General features: G+C 47.7%; 1 protein-coding gene across 6 annotated transcripts in view; it reads right to left on the bottom strand.

Annotated features, from left to right (window-relative positions):
- Magi (membrane associated guanylate kinase, WW and PDZ domain containing protein magi) overlaps positions 1-19629 on the bottom strand; it is a 78738-nt gene that overhangs the window by 45375 nt on the left and 13734 nt on the right. For 4 of the 6 annotated variants that reach the window (XM_075895423.1, XM_075895424.1, XM_037425539.2 and 1 more), the window contains exons 5-12: positions 11072-11145; positions 10788-10845; positions 10633-10697; positions 7379-7669; positions 6971-7264; positions 4790-5002; positions 3513-3745; positions 1741-2028 (exon numbers count right to left, since the gene is read on the bottom strand). In XM_075895423.1, the coding sequence (XP_075751538.1) occupies positions 1741-2028; positions 3513-3745; positions 4790-5002; positions 6971-7264; positions 7379-7669; positions 10633-10697; positions 10788-10845; positions 11072-11145 (1516 nt within the window). The remainder of the gene's footprint in view (positions 1-1740; positions 2029-3512; positions 3746-4789; positions 5003-6970; positions 7265-7378; positions 7670-10632; positions 10698-10787; positions 10846-11071; positions 11146-19629) is intronic. The other 2 variants (XM_075895421.1, XM_075895425.1) reach the window with 2 other exon arrangements.

Raw genomic sequence — 19629 nt, 5'->3', positions numbered from 1 at the left:
CATCGGCCGCATGGAGGGAACCGGGCTGTCGCACCTGGACAGCCTTGATAAGATCGAGACCAGCATCATCAACATTTCAAAAACGAAGAAGCAGGCCAATACTAGTGATTTTTTCCCGCAAATAAATCATTCTGTTGCGGCGTGAGTGCGAAATTTGTTGTCATTTTTGAATGTGCCTATTGTAGATGATTCCGCTACAAGTAAACTCACGGGGCCTCTATATATTTATATCGAAGTTGTCATATATTAAACTAATTCAAGATATCCTTCGAGTTCGATATATCTGTGTTCGACTGTATATTCTTTTTCGCCACACACTTCTCATTCAATCTGCCATGGTGGACTACAGTGAAATCTTGGGAGAATAAACCCCCCACATTAACGAACATTTCAGATTAACGAACTTTTCAAAAATCCCACGCCAACTGCTAATAGTTTCAATATAAAATTTTTTCACTACTACGTACTTCAGAACACCGAACTTTTCAGAATAACGAGCGTTAATTTAGTTCCGCGTTATATTAACAACGCCTCAGTACTACGAACTCATGTTTTGAAATCCGCCGTGACCACCGGAGTGGTATGCAAGCAGACGACAAAGCGAACAAACGTCTTGCTTCTCGAAAGACGTGCGACAGTGCGGAGGGGGAAAAAAATGAAAAGGCGACTTTCTTTTCTTTCTTTTTATTGAAACGCCGATGCTGCAGGTTTACAAGTGCAGAGGCGAGGGCAACACGAGAGGGCAAGGTCAGCAAGGTAAAGTGGGAGTTGCGAAGCAGGAAGCACGAATGCGGAAAAGCTGAGACAGCCAGGGAGCAGAAAACGAAAAGCGAGAAATTTTTTTTATCAGCACTTTTTTTTTTCTTCAGGAGAGGCGATGGCAGCCTCGATGCTTCAAGTTTTTCTTTCTTTGTCACTTCTACATGTGCTCTAGGAGGCCTTGTTTGTCAGTCGTGTTCATCTCTTTTCGATGATTACTTATCGTGTCCGCAAAGCAAGTCGGCGTTTGCGCTGCGGTGCTACTACAAATAAATTAGTTCATCTCTGCTTGCGACGAAGAAGTGGAAGCAGTTTTCACTAAGCGAGAAAGTGGATATTCTTCGGCAACTGGAAGGCAAAAAGCAGGCTCTTGTGACCAAAAACTGAATCGCACCACAGGAATGTGGATGAGCTGAGGGCCTTCGCGCTGCAAAGTTTGAGCTGCACGCTTCGAGAAAAAAGATTACCGACTTTTTTAAAGTGAACATGCATTTTTTGGTGTTCACATTTGCATTTGTTTGTTTTTTTTTTGGTCGTGAAAAACAAGTTCAAGGACCCACCATTGTAAAGGTAAGTCATTTTGATCGTTGGAAAATAAGAATTTATTGTTAATTTTTGGGCTTTCACTATAACCAACGAATTGCCGCCGCCCCCTGAAGTTCATTATACCAAGATTTCACCGTAGTGGTTATGGTGCTCAACTACTGCCCTTAAGTTAACGGATCAAATCCGTGCCAAGGTGGCCACATTTCGAGAGAAGCAAAATGCTAAATGGCCATGTGCTTAAATTTACGCACATGGTAAATAACACCAGTTGTTTGAAATTTCCACAACCACACTATATACTCTCTCACAATCATACCATTGTTTTGGGAAATGAAACGCCAATTATTATTGAACTCCTGGTTCAGCCAATAGGCATATATAGATCGATGTTCTCAGAACGGTTACACAAAACTTTGCACGCTGGCGGTCACTCACCTTTTGACCATAGGCACTATCTGCGATCGTGAAACCAAAGCCCGAGGTTCCTTTGACAATCTCCACGGTCAGCATCTGGGGCTTAGGGGCGATGGCACCAGGGGAAGTGGGCCCGGAGAAATCTAGGATGTCCGGGGCCCCTCCGCTGCCAACACTGAGCAGATCGGCACTGTTGTGCCTCTGCGGCCGCGGCCTGTCCGGACCGCTCAGGTCCGGCATAGACTTTGCAGGCCGCGTCCGTGACTCTGTGCTGTCTAGGTCCTCCAAGCTCTTACTCGAGTAGATGTCCTACCGGGCCAATAAGTGTAACGTGGTCAGTACGAAGCAAGTGCCCACGATATCATCATTACTCGGTTACAACCAAAAGATAATTGTCAGCTTAGAGTACCTCGAAGCCCACTAATCCACTTAGAATTAAGACATCTGCATCGTCTGCAATGCGACTGCCATTATTAATTCCGTTGCATACCGGTTTCGCTCTAACAGGAAGTGGTCCTCAAGCTTAACGCAAACTGTTGTAGCACTGAGGAATACAATATACAGACATACCATGCTGAAGAAAGCCATGCATACGCTGCAGCAGTTCTCTCTTACACGGTGTGCTTGGTCTTGAGTAAGTAAAAAATCTAAGTGGGCATTTAAAAATGAACGTATGATAATGTTCACAAATTACACTTAGATTAAGACAACATTGTTGTGGCAAGTGATGAACACACGATACTTTCAAGTTTTACACCATCTGCACAATGCTGACAGGTCATATTTAGTAAGGTAAACAAGATTAGGGCATCCATGAATTTACAGCAGCATCTTTCAGAAGCAAATTTTCTAAACTCTTTTGCAAAACATATTCCTTAATTTGCTTTCTTTTTTTTATTTTATATCATAAATTCAGAAATACAGAATCAATGCTATCTATACGAGTTCGCTAGTTTGCACATGCACCATGTGTTCCTCTGCGACTTAATTCGGGACTATAGCTAATGCTGCCTGAGTTTGTGTAACATTTGCAGGCAATTCTCACTACAAAAGCATACACATACGCAATACTGTGCACTGTACCAGTTGGTTTGTCCAATAAGCTTGACACAACACTGGCAGGTGCTGCAGAGCACTGGCAACAACTCATCGACTTCTCCCAAGAGCTAAAAGCTCCACCAGCTGGCCCTCGGCATCAGAGCTATCAACATTTACGCAGAGATAACAGAAAAGCAGCGAGCAAAGACACCTGTTAACTTCCCGATCTGCTTCCTCAACCTTACAATCCCTACAGCAATACGCATGTGAGAGCAAAAAATTAAGAAGCCCACTACGTATTGGGAAAATGGAGGCAACTAAAGCTTGGCTTGTGCATGCCAGACATACTCCTTTTCTTTCTTTCTATCCAATGTGCAATACACCTTTTAAACTGTTTTCTTTCTCCATACCAGGAGTTGTATCATCATCCACTTGCTTAGCAACAAAACAGTTCAGCTGCTACAGGCAAAGACAGCCATGCGTTCATATACGGACAAGAATGAAATGGGGCAACGTGAATTGACCTCGATAAATTAAACTACAATATCAGAAACGGCTGACCACCGATAAGCCCACAATCAGGACACCATCAAGTAACGAAAAACAATGGGTACTAGTATGCACGTACCAGCGTACTTTCACTGACTAAATTTCTGTATGCTCGCTCCATCGGGTTTTTCGCATGTGACGTCCCTACCGAAATCAAGCTCTGCTTGAAAAACAAGCTGTTACGTGCATATACTGAGACACTGTACCTGGTAGTCATCGGGGCGAGGCCTGTGGTGGGCCATGGGGTCGTCAGGAGATGTGACCGCCATTGTGGTGACAATTTCAGTGTTGGGGTCGTCGGGGTCGAAAGGCAGGGCGTAGCCTCGACACACCTGCAGGTGCACCATCTCGCCTGGCGGTATCGACTGGAACAGGCTCACCACACCTTGGTGAGTGTAGCCCAGGACACAGATGGTGTTAACGTACACCAACACGTCACCTGCATCAGTGGAGAGGAAATTAAGAAGAGCTCCCCAAATACCTTTCTGTACAACAGCCCAAATGCTCAGCATGTTGGTAATTAAACGTACACTCCAGCCATCCCACGCCTCCAATAATAAACCAATCATACTTAAGGGGACGCGGTCTAAATTAATATTTGTCTGGCTGTTGCACGAAGAAGGCAGATTGCACCACAACCACTCTTTCCTTCTTGCATCTTTTCTAGTTTACTGAGCATTCATTCAGACATTACTTTCACTTTCTTTTTAACTATAGAAAAATAGTGCCTACATGCTTGTAGATTTAAAGCTTGAATTAGCTTTTTTAAAATGTTTAGTGCACCAAAATCATGATATAAATATGGGAGGGCTTTGGATGAACTGATCACCAAGGGATGGTTATCATGCACGTAAATCTAACTAGAATAACCCCTTAAAATGCAGCAGCATTGACCATGTATCAAACTTGTGTTTTCGTGCTCAGCAAAAAAATGGCCTTGCTGCTAAGGTACCATGGCAGGTTCTGTTTTCGTGTTTCCTTATTACAGTAATGCATGCAAAAATATGGCGTATGCCAGGTGAGTCGTTCCAGCTAAATTTTATATTCTAGACCCTCGTTAGGCGAGACCTGAGAGGGCCAGAAAATTTGTTTTGTTTAACAGGAGTTCTATTAACTGAGAGGCAAACAGAGCTGCAGAAGTTAAGTGTCAAATCAATCATATTAGAGAAAGTTCTTCCACTTGAGCAGCAGTTGGTTTCACTTACAGAGAGTTCACTGTACAGTACTCTAAGTAAATGGAACACTTTCAAATGTAACTGGCTATAACATGATTTGTTTCACACTTAGGCTCTGCCCCCCTGTTCATCTCTCGGTAAGCTCCTGTTAAACCAAACACATGTTCTCAGTCTATTCAGGTTCTATTGAATGAAAATATGCTGTAGCTGTGTTTGCAGTACAACAGTGCCTGCAGACACAAACCAAATATATATAGTTTCAGTTAGACTTCCCTGTCCCTCAGTTGCAGGAATTCCCCGGTTCTCACCTGTGCGCAGTTTCCCGTCAGCCCAGGCGGGTCCATTGGGAACGATGCTCTTGATCTGAAGAAATTCCTCCGAGTCGTTTTCGTCAGCGCCTACAATGGTGAAGCCAAAGCCTCGGGCACTCTTCACGAGCGACGTATGAATGATGTCGCCTTGAAGCTCGGCTGGATTTCGCGTGAACAGGTAAGGAAGGCGCCCATGCGAACCATGGTGGTCTGTCAGTGAACAAGAGCCCTGGCGTCACGCCACACTATTCGAAGATGGTGGTGATGCAGTTAATGTGCCAAACACATCTCTGTCACTGACGCACACTTTTGTGCGTGCCATTTTCGACAGTTGTTAGGCCTAGGCACTTCATGCTTAATCTCTTTCTTGTTTTGGACACACACTGTCCGTCTTTACCGAATCGTTTCCAAACCGTTTTGGGTTTGTCCACCCGTGCCCAAGTTGTCCCGCTTGACAGCAAAGGTTCTCGCTGTAGTCATGATGATTAAGACTGTCAGAATGGTGAAACAACTCTCAGAATGCTGAAAATTTCTTAAAGCACTCAGGTCCTTGTTATAGTGTCACTGTTAATTATTAGCAGGTAGCCCACCTTTCTATTCTCATGAGTAATCAACAATAAATTTAATTAAACTAATATGACTTTGTATGCATTTCAATTTCTTTTCAAACAGCAAAAGATTGTTTTTTTTTAGAAAAGATTTTGTCAACACAAACTTGGAAAGAAAAACAATAAAAGACAGTCATTTTAAAACTTCTCAAAATATCAAAACAGTTAAGGCGTTAACTTTACTGCTCAAAAAAATGTTACATGCTGGTCAAGCTTCCATTCTGACAGTCTTATCTGTGATGCTGCACCGACCCTCCAATAGGCATCATACGCATGGCTACAGACCAAGGACACTAGTGAACATGATAGGAAAGATGTCAACAGCTGAAAAGATTTGTAGGAACTGCTAAAATTTACGAACCGCAAACAACAGATCATGAGTGATCTGCTCTCAAGAGCACCTGAGTCCTATTATTGAAACTCAGCATTACTCTCAGCACAATTTTGGTCCGAATTCCCCTGTCCCTACGGGAGGACAAATTCACATTTCTGCAACATCTTAAGATCTCAAACACAATAGATATTTAACCAAAGAAATCATGACCGTGTACATCACAACAAGTGCTTTCTGTGATAAACAGTCCAATATGACTAACCTTATTGTTATTTGCAATGTTCGTACTGCAACTTTATTTAGTTTCCAGTGACAAATGTCATAAAACATCAACTTTACACTTTGCAAAAGAAGTGACCTAGATTCTGGAGCTCACAGGCCCTACACAAATGTTTGTGCTGTGAACGTAGGCAGTTCATCCGTGCGTACATCTCGTGTAGTAATAGTGCTGCGTGCAGCACAAAGCTGTGCGACAAGTGCTCTTTCTAGCGAGGCAACATTGTGAGCTATCAAGGAAGAGCAAGAGAAACACCCCAACATTGGTGCATATGGGCAAGCAGGCAGATGTAAGAAAATATGCACGAAACATCTCTGACACTAACTCTCTGGCATTTTCATGGATGTTTGAATAAACACGTTGAATTCGTATTGAATGCTACGATGATCTTCTTTCGTGATCATGACAATGTTATGTGCAGCAGGGAAGGTCACAAATAGTGTGCCAGCCTGATGACATTGATTTATAACACGATCTTTCTTTTTAAACGGCTGTGGCAAGAGATCACTTGATCTGTGCAAACTACTTGCATGCTGGCACACTGTAACTCAGCCCTCTACCAACCTTCTTTACCTAAAAAATTTTTCCTCTGTGATTTTTCACCCATACACTAGGAACATCTCTAGCTCAGCTAAATTGCTGACTCATGTATAACGCAACTTTCCTATCTTTTCTTACTCCAAGTATATCTGCGTCATTGAACTTGCCTTGTTGAAAATTTCACCCAATGCATGCTGGCACCATCTGGTGCTGCGCTGTGCTACCACATTCCACAATATAAGCCATTTCGTGCAGGTGTACGGCACCAGCCTATTTCATGCATCCTTTCCACAATTTGTTTCATATCCGTGAAAACAGCCCACATGCACCACAGGCAATGACGGGGATTTCCCTTACAGCCCGCTCTTGGGCCAGTGTTAAGACAAAGCCAGTCAGCCAGCAGCAGCCGCACAGCCCACCTGAGGCCGGGAGGGCTGCCGCTACGCTGGGAGACACACCATCTTGCGCGGTGGTGGGAGTGGCGGGGGGTGGCCGGTGGTGCGTGCGCAGTGCAGCAGCAGCAGCCGCAGCCGAGGTCGGTGTCGTCGTGATGGTGCCGGCGGGCCGGTGGTTGGCCGAGGGCTGCTGGGGCCCGCCTCCCAGCTGCATCAGCAACCCTCCTCCTTCCTGGCGGTGATTGGACAGAGGACCGGCCGGCGGCACCCTCTCAGAGCCAGGGGGCGGTGCAGCTGCCGTTGGGGGCGTGGCCCCTTCTTCAGAGGACGAGGGCGAGGAGGTGTTAGTCGGGGGCTGGTCTCGCAGGCAGGGCAGGCAGGGAAACAGCGGGGAGTGCCGCGAGGGGGGCGTGCGCAGTCGACGGCACTCACGGTTATTGTTCGCAGCGGAGGAAGACGTCGAGGCGCCGCCGCTCGCCGTTGGGGACTGCTGCCGCTGGTGGAGGCGGTGGTGGTGGGAAGGGCTAGCTGACGACACACCTGGGGTGGGACTGGCATCGCAGGGCTGTGATGCGCTGCTGTTGCCAAGTAACTGCTGCTGGGATGACTGGGAGCCCTGCGGGCTGACCGTCGCCAGCTGGCCACTGCCTGGAGAAATGCAGCCACCACCCCCTCCAACGCTGCCATTGCCTTGCACCGCACTCATACCAGAGCCAGCTGAGCCTGTAAACACAGGTACAAAAAAATCGTCTGCGTTAAATCCCAATGCAGGAGTGGTGCCAATAATGATCACAATAAACAAGGAAGCATCCAGATAAACATACTGGCCACACCGGTATAATGAAAATAGGTCCAACCATAGTTTGATATTGCCACCTAGAGTTGTGAGCCGGCAAGCCCTAGCGAACCGAAAAGGGCAAAGAGAACGAAGAAGAAGTCTGTGTTTTGTTATTTAAAAGATACATGCTCGTGTCTTACTGCCCCGCTGTTCCTGTCTTGTCTTCACGGCTCTTGGTGCGTGACAAACTGGTGGAGGTACGGGCTATCGATCCCCGTACCTCTCGCATACTATCGTCGCTTTATTGAAAACTTCTCTAAGATTGCCGAGCCACTCATCAGACTTACACATGATGACACCCCAGTTCTGTGGACTGACGAACAAGCGACTGCCTTTGCGAAACTGCAATATCAATTGTCTTCCCCTCCTGTACTTGGTCATTTCGATGAGGACACTGACACAGAGGTGCGCACTGACGCAAGCAATATTGGTCTCGGAGCTATCTTGGTGCAAAAACAAGATGGGACCGAACATGTGATTGCCTACGCGAGCCGCACTGTATCACGTGCCAAAACCGACTATTCAACGTCAGAGAAAGAATGTCTCACGGTAATATGGGCGATTACAAAGTTCAGGCCTTATCGCTATGAGCGCCCATTTAAAGTTGTGACTGATCACCACGCTTTATGTTGGTTGGCTAACCTCCAAGACCCCTCTGGGCGATTAGCACGATGGAGTCTGCGACTTCAGGAGTTCGATGTCACCATCGTATACAAGTCGGGTAGAAAGCATGAAGCCGCCGACACGCTATCACGAGCACCTCTGGAATCGAACCATACAGCTGTAGAAGATGACAGTGCCTTCCTGGGGACTTTCAGTGGCGCGGACCTCCTCTGTAAGCAACGAGCGGACCCCGAGTTAAGGCCCATCATCAATCATTTAGAAGGCAACACCACGTCTGTTTCTCGTCTACTTTCCCGTACGTTGCCGTCATTTTGCTTACGACATGGCATATTATACAAGAAAAACACCGGTGTCGGCAGCAGATCTTAATCTTCTAGTCGTTCCTCAAGACCTTCATAATGACATCCTATTAGCCTGCCACGATGAGCCGACATCCGGCCATCTGGGATACTACTCACGGACGCTCTACCGGGTACAACAGCTATATTTCTGGCCAAAACTCGCAGCTTGTGTCAAACGCTACGTGAAAGGATGCCGCGAATGTCAGCATCACAAGTCACCAACTGTAAAGTCTGCAGGCCTCTTACAACCCATTGACCCACCACGTAAGCCATTTGACCAAGTTGGGATGGACCTCCTCGGATTGTTTCCTTTGTCTCCCTCTGGAAACAAGTGGATCATCGTCGCAGCTGATTGCTTGACGCGCTACGCTGAAATGAAGCCACTGCCACGCGGTACAGCATCTGAAGTCGCCCAGTTTTTCATGCACCACATATTACTTCATCATGGCGCCCCGTCATTCATCACTGACCGAGGGACAGCGTTTACGGCAAAGCTGTTGGACGACATCTTCAAGCTCAGTTACACAAACCACCGTAAGACAACCGCATACCACCCCCAGAGTAACGGCTTTACAGAAAGGCTAAACAAAACGCTGGCGGACATGATTTTTATGTATGTGAATGAGCAGCATAAAATGTGAAACGAGATCCTGCCGTACGTAACGTTTGCGTACAACACAGCAACCCAGGAAACGACAGCATTCGCACCCTTCCACCTCGTTTTCGGTCGAGACGTGCAAACCATGCTACTAGTGCTAGCCGCCATGATTCCTTCTGACATCGACCAGCACGAGTTGCTAACTCCTGATGTCGAGGATTACATTCAACGTGCAGAGGAAGCACGTCAACTAGCTTGCGTGTACATAAGATCGCAGCAATGTAAAGACGCCCTACCGTACAATATCCACCATCGACCAGTCACCTATCAACCTAGCGACCAAGTGTGGGTTTGGACTCGTTAGACGGCGAGGTCTCAGCGAGAAACTCCTGAGCAAGTACTTCGGACCCTACAAAGTATTACGGCGGTTGAACGAGGTCAACTATGAAGTCATTCCAGGCGGTGGCTCGGCAACGACCCAGCGCTACTCACCACAACAGAGACTGTGCATGTCGTCTGCCTAAAGCCTTATTTTATGTGGTAATACTCGCCTTATTGTGCCCGGGCAGCAAACATTTTCTTTTTTTTTTACGTTGTCCGTAAGGTCTCGAATGAAGTTTGACGTGTGTTAATGTTTTTTTTTTTATGACCAACCACAGACTTTTTCTTTTTTTTTTTTTGCACCTGCATATGCCCTATGCACTAGAAGCATCGTTTCTCCCTTTATATTTTTTTCCCTTATGGGCCCTGCTGTCTCCTTGTGTATGAGCATCAAGTCGATGCTCTAATGGGAGGGGGAATAATGCCACCTAGAGTTGTGAGCCAGTAAGCCCTAGCGAAATGAAAAGGGCAAAGAGAACGAAGGAGAAGTGTGTGTTAGCGCTTCGTTTAAAAGATACACACTTGTGTCTTTCTGCCCCGCTGTTCCTGTCTTGTCTTCACGGCTCTTAGTGCGTGACAATATGATATTAGACTAATGCTGGGCTGAAAGTGTACTAGAGGCACTCGAGTCCGGGCCGTACAACATGCATGCAGGCTTTGTTCAGTGAAAACATGGTTGACAGTGCTTCAAGGCACTGTCAACAACAAACTGCTGACTTCGCTCACACTCATAGGATCATTAAGCTAACTGCTGGCGAACGATAAACAAATGTGCAGCCCCTTTAAACATTGTTCACACAATGAGTGATATCAGATTATAAATGACACAAACAAGCTAAAAAAAAAGCTGCTCAGTTAGAGCCTACATTAGGAAAGTCATCAGGTGTGAGTCATTGACACTCACCAGGTGAGGTTTGCAGCTTGAGATGGGGAAGTGGGCTTTCGTACTGCGTTCTTCGGTTGACATGGCTGCAATAAGTGACAGCACATGAGACACACTGCAACTTCTCAAAATGTCAAAACACGCTCTCAATTTACAACAGGCAACCCAGAACTCACTCTATGTAATACGTCCCATAGTGTGGGTCGTCAATCCTCTCCCAGCCATACGGAAGCTCTGCATGTGGTAAACAAAAAAACAGACAGACAGACAAAAGAGCACATTAGCCAGGGCCACGAATGTGAGAAAAATGCAGTGTGCAGAGATGCAAGCCTTACGCACCTCAAGGCACTCACCTTCTTAATGAGAGGATTAGCGATACCATGCGAGTTAGAAGGAAGGTTATTTCGCATAAGCACCAAGCCACAGAGGCAAGCAGGCTCCATCGCCGAGAGAGACTCACCGTACTCCCCGTCATACGACACTCGCGACTTGCTCAACCTAGGGTCGTGCCACTGCGATGTGTTCGTGTCGTGGCTGAAACAAGGTGAAATACAGGAAAACATATAAATCTAATGCCCCCTGTTCTAAATTTCTGGAGCTCTCCACTACAGTATAACTCATTGTGACATGTTTGTTGGGTTTGGAGTGGGATATTCCAGATATTCTCATCATCAAATTCCACACGCCTGCTCAAGAGCCATAAAACCACACCAAACCACAATTGACCCAATGGCATACAAAGCAGCAAGGAATCTAGAGCTACAAAAAAGCAGCTTTTTTTGGGAAGCTTAGAGACACAAGCAGGAGCCACATAGCCGCAGACACTTCTGCTCAGTGAGGTGCCCAAAATTTTTTATCCACATGAAAACAACTGGTGTGCTATGAGGCCAGGAAAAAAAATCTATGCATGCGGGGGAACTCAAATTCATCGTATAATGATTACCTGAAAAACAAAATAGAATTCAGGGGTATCCAACACAACTCCTAGCTACAGCAGAACTTCAATTTTACGTCGGCCGGCTTCGCGACGACCCGCATTCTACAACAAATCAATTTTGTCCCGGCAAAATTCTCATACAAGTTATGCATTAAAAACCTTGGTTAAACGACGCAACATCACGCTAACCCCACATCTTACGACGACTTTTAGATTTCGTCTGATAGAAAAAAACCACCTTTACTCAAATCAAACGTCCACCAAATATTCATAAGTGCAAAATATGAACTTGCATTCCCCTAGGTTTACAATTAGAAAAGTGGAGAGTGAGACAGCATGATGTCTTCTTAAAATGGAACATTTATTCTCCTGGAAGTTCATGCACTCCTGCATACGCCTCGATTGCGTGAGTACGTAGCCGGGGTCGTTACCTAGTCAAGCTCTATTCACACACAGTAGCTTCAGCCGGACGAAAAGTTGATATTTTCACATTTTCGGTTCGTGCAAACTCTTCCTGGTCTTGATAGAGCTGATCTCCTGCCTTTGTCGCACTCGCAGTCACAGACTTGCACACGCATAAGGACGCAACGCAGCTGTTTTCACCCTGCGGAATTACTTTCACCTGACATCAATGTTTATAATAAGAGCGGGACACCATTCGTTGCACTTTACAAGGCACCAAATTACAACGTGCACAGCTCAATTGTGCACGAAAGCTCCATGCATTCTATGCAAACTTGTGGTTCGTTGCCGTTACGTGAATGCGATGACACTGCGTCTGACTCTTCTGACGGGAAGCTGTTGGCAACGTGGTTTCAGTTTGACACGCAGGCAATTTTTGTACTTTATTTAGTGGTAGAAAGATGCAGGTTGAATTCAATTTCTTTGAAGTTTCAGAATAAAGATGCCTTCACACCTCATTCAACTAAGCAAAGCTGCCATTATCTGCCACTGGCAAGAATGACTTAAATCTACCTGTCTTGCAAAGGCACAAGGTCGTGCGTGCTGTGGGCTTATTCTGGCAGTCTGTACCCGCTTTTTGGGCAGGACAGTGTGTTACTGCCTATAATCTTAGTGTTTCAATTATACGACGCCCAGGTTATACAACGGTTTTGCCTAGTCCCCTAAAAGTCATATAATCAGGGTTCCACTGTGTACTAAAACCAGAACAGGGCACTTGCAAGACGCAGCCGGTGGTGCAGCGCTTATAGTGCTGGACTGCTGATCTAAAGGTCATGGTATCAAACCACGGCCATGGTAGCCACATTTTCATAAAGTCAAATGCGATAGGCCCGTGTGCTTAAATTTGTCTGAGGCAGGCACACGCTGAGCTTCGCTTTCACACATTTTCCCGACAAAGAAAGGGCTCCTAATTTTTGTCATAATCTTGCTGTACTGGGGTTGCTCCCAGGATTTATAGAAATACCTCCCTCGCTGAAATGTATCCCCACCCTCCCCCTTACTTCAAAGCTTGGCAAAAGAACCTGCAAAGTATTTTTCATTAAACAAAGACTTCTTAGTTGTTCATATTCATTCTATGTGTTGAGTACTATTAGTAGCACAGCGTTCTATCTCAAGCAAATCAATATGACCGTTCTAAAGGGCCCGTAAACCACCTCCGATATTTTTCAAGCATTTTAAGTAAACGTGTGCATCGTGTGCAAAATGCTGTCGCGATCAACGATTTTGCACGTGGTAGCGCTACGAGTCGCCGGCACGCCACAAATTCCAGAAAACAATCTCTCCTCCTTTCCGGGCCTTTCGGGCCTCTGCGCGACGCGCCGAGCCAAATATGCTGTGAGTGGTCGGGCAAGAGCCCATGATTTCCAATCAATCTGCAAGAGGCTGTCCGCACTGCTTGTTGCACGTGTTACCCATATGCATGCAACACCTGCGGGGCACAGCAGGTCCCCGTACGGGTCCATCCTGTTGGCGATTTTTTGAAGGCGTGCGTGCAACGCAGGGTCCGTACCGGCACGATTACAGCAGCCACGGTTCCCCAACAAGCACGCAACTGATGGAGTCGACGGCCGGAGTTGCAGCAACCTGAAGTAGACAGTGTTTCAAGCAGCGCATCAGCGATGACGTATGCCACGCAAGATTGGCAGGGGCATGAGAGGGGCGCTCGGCGAGAGGGCAAAGCGGCATGGGAGAGGATACCAGCGGAGAGAAGCGCAGGAGACAGTGAAAAGTGGGGTTGTCACGGTTTCGGTAATCAAACAGGTCTAACTCCACTATAACTGCACCGTTTCAAAAAATTGTCACGGCTCCATGTTCGTCATACACTCGTGCACAATTTCTCCAGCACAACTGAATTTCAACCTCTGGGTGGTTAACGGGACCTGTACTCGTAGATGTGTGCACTTCAGCACGTTTTTTGACAATGAAAGCATAAAAGTCACAGCTTTGCCACAAAGGCGAAGCAATGAACATGACAGCACCAAATGGGAAGGTCACGCGAAGAATGGAAAGCAGATTGTAACGTGCTCCACATTTCTCACGCACAAATGATGCATAAAACATACTCACAAATACAGATGCACACGAATAAGCATCTCAGTTGTTCCTTCGCTGTGTCTGAAAAGCACGTGCTTTTCCCAAACATAGACTACGATGATAGTAGTGACCTTTCTGCGTTCAGTAACTATAACAGAATCTTTCCACGCAAAACCCGAGGCCAGCCAAGACGTACGATCTACCCCACTGAGAGATAAGTGTCGGCAAGGGAGCGTTGCTCTCTGCTCTAAATGGGGCTAAGTACGCGTGGGAGATGAGAGCGCGCGCCGCTGCGAGACGTGGTGACGCATGCTCATTGCGACATCTTGCTGGTAATGCTGAAAACACGATGATACCCCCCCCCCCCCTCGATATGCCCGTCCGCAGCGGTAAGTGGTAGATATAAGTAGCTTTCCATTTAAACGTTGAAGGACGCGCTCCTCGGTGGCTCAGTGGTTAACGCCTCGCACCCACGATTCAGAGGACCTAAGTTTGATTCCGCACGCCGGAGTCTCTTTTTGGATTTTCTTTCTTTCTTGAATTTTCATATATATTGCCACTTGGCCGCTAGGTACGGCAAGCGCAAGCCATGGCTGCCCGATAGAATGGAAGACGATGTTCTGAAGCAGCGTGCACTCTGGTTAGTTGTTGATTAGTGAAGCAGCCATCTTGCCAGTTTTTGGTTTTTGGTGCGTCTCCCCGCCGGCTCAGTTCTTTCGAGTTGAAGACCTTTTGTAGCACGTGACAACTGGTGGAGCCGCTGGGTAACCCCCAGCCGATGTTCCAAACGCCTCCTGGTAGCCCTGTACCTGCTGTGACAACACCTGTTCACCGCTCAAGCCGAAGACTCTGAGGACTACCTCCTGAGCGTGGACATCTTCCCGAGATGACGTCTGTCACACCCCCGAACGCTAGGATAGGCGCTGCAGCCTCCAACGCACCGGAAAGTGCTGCAGCCACGCCTCATACGCTGTGGAAGCCACGTGTGCCAAAGGTGTTCCACGGTTCCGTCTTGGAGGATGTCGAAGACTGGCTGGCTCAGTTCGAACGGGTCACCGATTACAATGGTTGGACCGACTTTGACAAGATGAAAAACGTGTATTTGAGCTTGGAGGATGGCGCTCGTACTTGGTACAAAAACTGTGAGCCTTTTCCCTCGTGGAGCATCTTTTTTCAATGCTTGCTGGCAAGTTGGGCCAATCTTGATCTCCGTGAACGAGCCAAGCGAGCGATTCAGTCGCGCCTCCAAATGCCGAATGAAAGTGTCATGATGTACGTCGAGGACATGACGAGCCTCTTTCGTCGAGCCGACCCCGACATGGCGGAAGAAAAGAAGGTCCGTCATTTAATGCAAGGAGTGAAAGAGCAGCTTTTCGCTGGCCTCGTTCGCTGTCCCCCAAAGACAGTGGCGGAATTTTGACCGAAGCCACAACTATGGAACAAGTGCTGCAGCAGCGCTCTACTTAGTACGACCGGCAAGTGAGTGTCGCTTTGTCAGTAGGTTAGATCGGAGGTTCAGGAAGCAGCATCAACATCGAGTCTCGATGCGACCTCATTTGATTGGTGGTGCGCGACGAACTACGAAAGATTCAGTGCCAGTCCCAACCTACGGCAGGGTCTATTTGCAGCCTCGTCAGAAACAAAGTACGACAGGCTCTTCAAGTGCCATCTTCCAGTTATGTCCCGCCTGTCCCGACGGAGCCACATCGTGCATCATACGGAGAAGCTGCCAGTCGATATATTCCTGCTTCCCCGCACTTCGTTAATCCTATGCCTCAGGATGCGATTCTTTCGCTGCGGCCAATTCAGCACTAAGAAAATAGACAGCCGCTTCCCAGAAGATCTGATGTATGGCGCACACCAGACAGACGACCACTGTGTTATCACTGTGGTGAAGCTGGACATGTGTACCGGGAAAGTCCCTATCGTCGCCTCGGACTACAGGGTTTTGCCGTTGACTCGCCATGGCCGACATTCGGCGAAAGACCGAAAGCTATTGAAAAATACCTTTCACAACAACGCATGCCACTGCGGCGGCAGTCGCGATCTCCATCCCCAAGGCGATTTTCTCCAAATTTTCGGAGCCTCCCAGGGGCGGCGCCGGTGCGCTCGCCATGCCCTAGGCGAGAAAACTAACGACAGCGACCTTCGGTAGCGAGGCCGTTGACACTCGACGCAAGCAAGGCCTCCCACCGACGCAAGCACGAACTCGGAGCGATTGCCCGACGACAGCGACGAAAGCCAGAAGCAGATTTTCTTTGGATATACATGTGGTAGTCGACGGTCACCACGACGTTAGTGCATTATTGGACACAGGTGCGGACTATTCGATCATGAGCAGAAAACTAGCAGCGCACATAAAGAAAGTTGTTACGCCTTGGTACGAAGCTCAAATTCGTACTGCCCGCGGGCACATAGCCACTCCAATCGGCATGTGCACTATTAGAGTGAGCATTCGGCGACGTACGTTTCTCGCCAGCTGCCTCGTACTTCGTGACTGTTCCCGAGACCTAATCCTGGGAGTCGACGTTTTGCGGGAGCACGGCGCTATTATCGATCTTCGAGAGCGTACCGTGACGTTTTCGACAGCTGGATCCTCCGACAAATCTGACGACATCTGTGACAGGACGTTTCTCGTTTCTGCCAACAGCATCATGTTGCCTCCGCGTTCAAGCGTCCTAGTTGATGTGGTGTCTGACAAGTTACGGGATGGTGAGGTTGTCGCCGAAGGCAACTTGGCACTTTTGTTCGCGCTAGGTGTCTGCGCTGCATGCAGCCTCGTCACGCTTTATGGCGGGCACTGTGCCTTACTTGTGACTAATTTCAGTAACGAGTACCGACACTTGTTTCGTGATACCGCCATCGCTTTCGCCTACCCCATCGCAGACCTTTCTGAATGCTTCGCACCTACATCAGCCGACGATGGGCTTCGACCGACACCAAGCTACGTGACTTCCCTAGCCAAAGTTGATGTCAACTCGACCCTCTCCGAACAACAACAGACTGAGCTATGTGAACTGGTATATCAATTTAAAGAGTGCTTCGCGTCCACCTCAAAGGTTCGTCAGACACCGATCACCAAGCACCAAATATTTACGTATACCGATGCCTCACCCATAAAACAACACCCTTACCGCGTTTCGGCAATGGAACGTGACGTCATAAATGCTCAAGTCGAAGAGATGTTGCAAGATGACGTTATCCAACCTTCGAAGAGTGCCTGGTCATCTCCGGTCGTGCTCGTGAAGAAAAAAGATGGATCGCTGCGCTTCTGTGTGGACTACAGAAAACTTAACAGCGTGACTAAAAAAGACATCTATCCGCTGCCTCGCATCGATGATTCCCTCCACAGACTGCGGCGGGCCAAGTATTTTTCATCGATAGACTTGACAAGTGGCTACTGGCAGATCGAAGTTGATGAACGAGATAGTGAAAAAACCGCCTTCGTTACACCGGATTGCCTATATGAATTCAAAGTGCTTCCCTTTGGCCTCTGTTCTACACCTGTGACATTCCAGAGAATGATGGACACTGTTCTTACCGGTCTAAAGTGGCACACGTGCCTAAGTTTATCTGGATGATGTGGTGTTTTCTGCCACCTTTGAGGAGCACCTGAAGCGTCTGCAGAATTTGCTGGAAGCGCTCCGCTCTGCTAACCTGACACTGAAGCCAGAAAAATGCCACTTCGGTTACAAGGCACTTAAGTTTCTCGGCCATGTTGTCAGTGCGGATGGTATTCGACCAGACCCTGACAAAAGTATCACCGTGGCCTCGTTTTTTGTGCCACGTGATAAAAAGGCAGTACGTCGCTTTCTAGGGCTCTGAGCATACTATCGCCACTTTATAGCCAACTTTTCTAGGATTGCTGAACCGCTCACTCAACTCACTCGTGAAGATGTTCCATTCGTCTGGGAGGAAGACCAGGAAGCAGCTTTCTCTGAACTACGGGAGTGTTTGCAGACACCTCCAGTCCTCGCTCACTCTGACCAAGACGCTGATACTGAAATTCATACTGACGCCAGCAACGTGGGTCTTGGTGCTGTCCTCGTCCAACTACAAGAGGGCACAGAGCGAGTGATAGCGTACTCTAGCCGCCCTCTTTTTCACGCCGAGGTCAACTACTCCACGCCAAAAAAAGAGTGCCTCGCTGTTGTATGGGCCACGATGAAATTTAGGCCTTACCTTTACAGACGCCACTTCAAGGTTGTGACCGACCATCATTCATTGTGTTGGTTAGCCAACCTACGGGACTCGTGTGGGCGACTGGCACGATAGAGTCTTTGTCTGCAGGAATACGATTTCACGATCGCTTACAAATCGGGTTGCAAGCACGAAGATGCTGATTCATTGTCCCGTGCACCTGTCGAAGGTTGTGGCCACGACACCGAGGATGACGGTGGTTTCCTTGGGGCCCTTACTACAACGGATCTGATTACACGACAGCGCGCGAACGACGAAATTCGCGCAGTTATCGAAAACCTTGAAGGACGCAACTCTTCCATACCTCGATGTATTTCTCGAGGTCTGTCATCGTTCTGTCTGCGAGATGGGGTCCTGTATAAGAAAAACTCCAAAGGCAATGAGAGAACCTATCTTCTAGTTGTGCCAACTGACATGCGTGACGACATTCTTCTCGCCTGCCACATGAGCCCACATCTGGTCACTTAGGTTCCTCTCGAACTCTCGCTCGAGTCCGACAAGCGTACTACTGGCTGTCACACCGGTCCCGTTAATTAGGGAGGCGATCGCCGGGCTAATTCCAAGAGCCAAAGTATTGGCCCCCCGAACCGCACCACGAAAGCGTGGACAATTTAGAAGTGGTCCTTATTGGTGTGCCAGCAGACGCCGGTTGTGGCCCAAAGAACAAGTCAGAGCCGAGAGTTGATAAACAAACAAATTATATTCTCAATAATGGCAGATCGAAACAATACACAAAAATGCACACTCCACAATAGTTGCATACAATATGTCACCAATCAAACTAATCAATCAACGTACTACACAATACAATCAGCCACACTTGAAACAACGGACACGGACAACAATACGAGCTACAATGCAGTCGCATGCATTGAACAACCAAGACACTTAAAGACTAAAGAGATAGAAAACCTATTCAGTCCAAAGTTCTTGGAACCAAAGTCGAGATGATACTCTTCCGAGAATCACTCACTCAAAGTCCAGCGTTGTTGTCGTTCCGCAGCCCTCGAAGTTTCTCTTCCAGGAAACCTCCCGTCTTCAATTGGCCACTCTTCAAACTTCAACTTCTTCGCCGGAACACGTCGGCTTCACACCCGCAGCTGTTGCCACGCATCTTCGCTCGATAGAGGTAAACACACGCTCTTGCCTGTAGCCCGAGCCTTCACCCCTCAGGTGGAAATCCTCTTCATCTCCGGCTTCGTCCCTACGGACCAAAACCTTCGCCGACTACACGGCGGAATCCCTACGCGCTCTGGCGCTCACTTCCGTCTCCTCCTCATCTCTCATCTCGGCTGCTCGGTTAAATACCTTGCGTGCGACATTCCAGATGTTTCTCGTCATTTCGTCGGCGCGATACGCAGCGAAGGCTGGGAAGAGGGCGAGAC

The sequence above is a fragment of the Rhipicephalus microplus genome, chromosome 5, assembly GCF_043290135.1.
Source record: "Rhipicephalus microplus isolate Deutch F79 chromosome 5, USDA_Rmic, whole genome shotgun sequence".
In the NCBI taxonomy this organism is placed as follows: domain Eukaryota; kingdom Metazoa; phylum Arthropoda; class Arachnida; order Ixodida; family Ixodidae; genus Rhipicephalus; species Rhipicephalus microplus.
The sequence above is the reverse complement of the archived record's forward strand: the minus strand, read 5'-3'. Positions and strand labels throughout refer to the sequence as shown.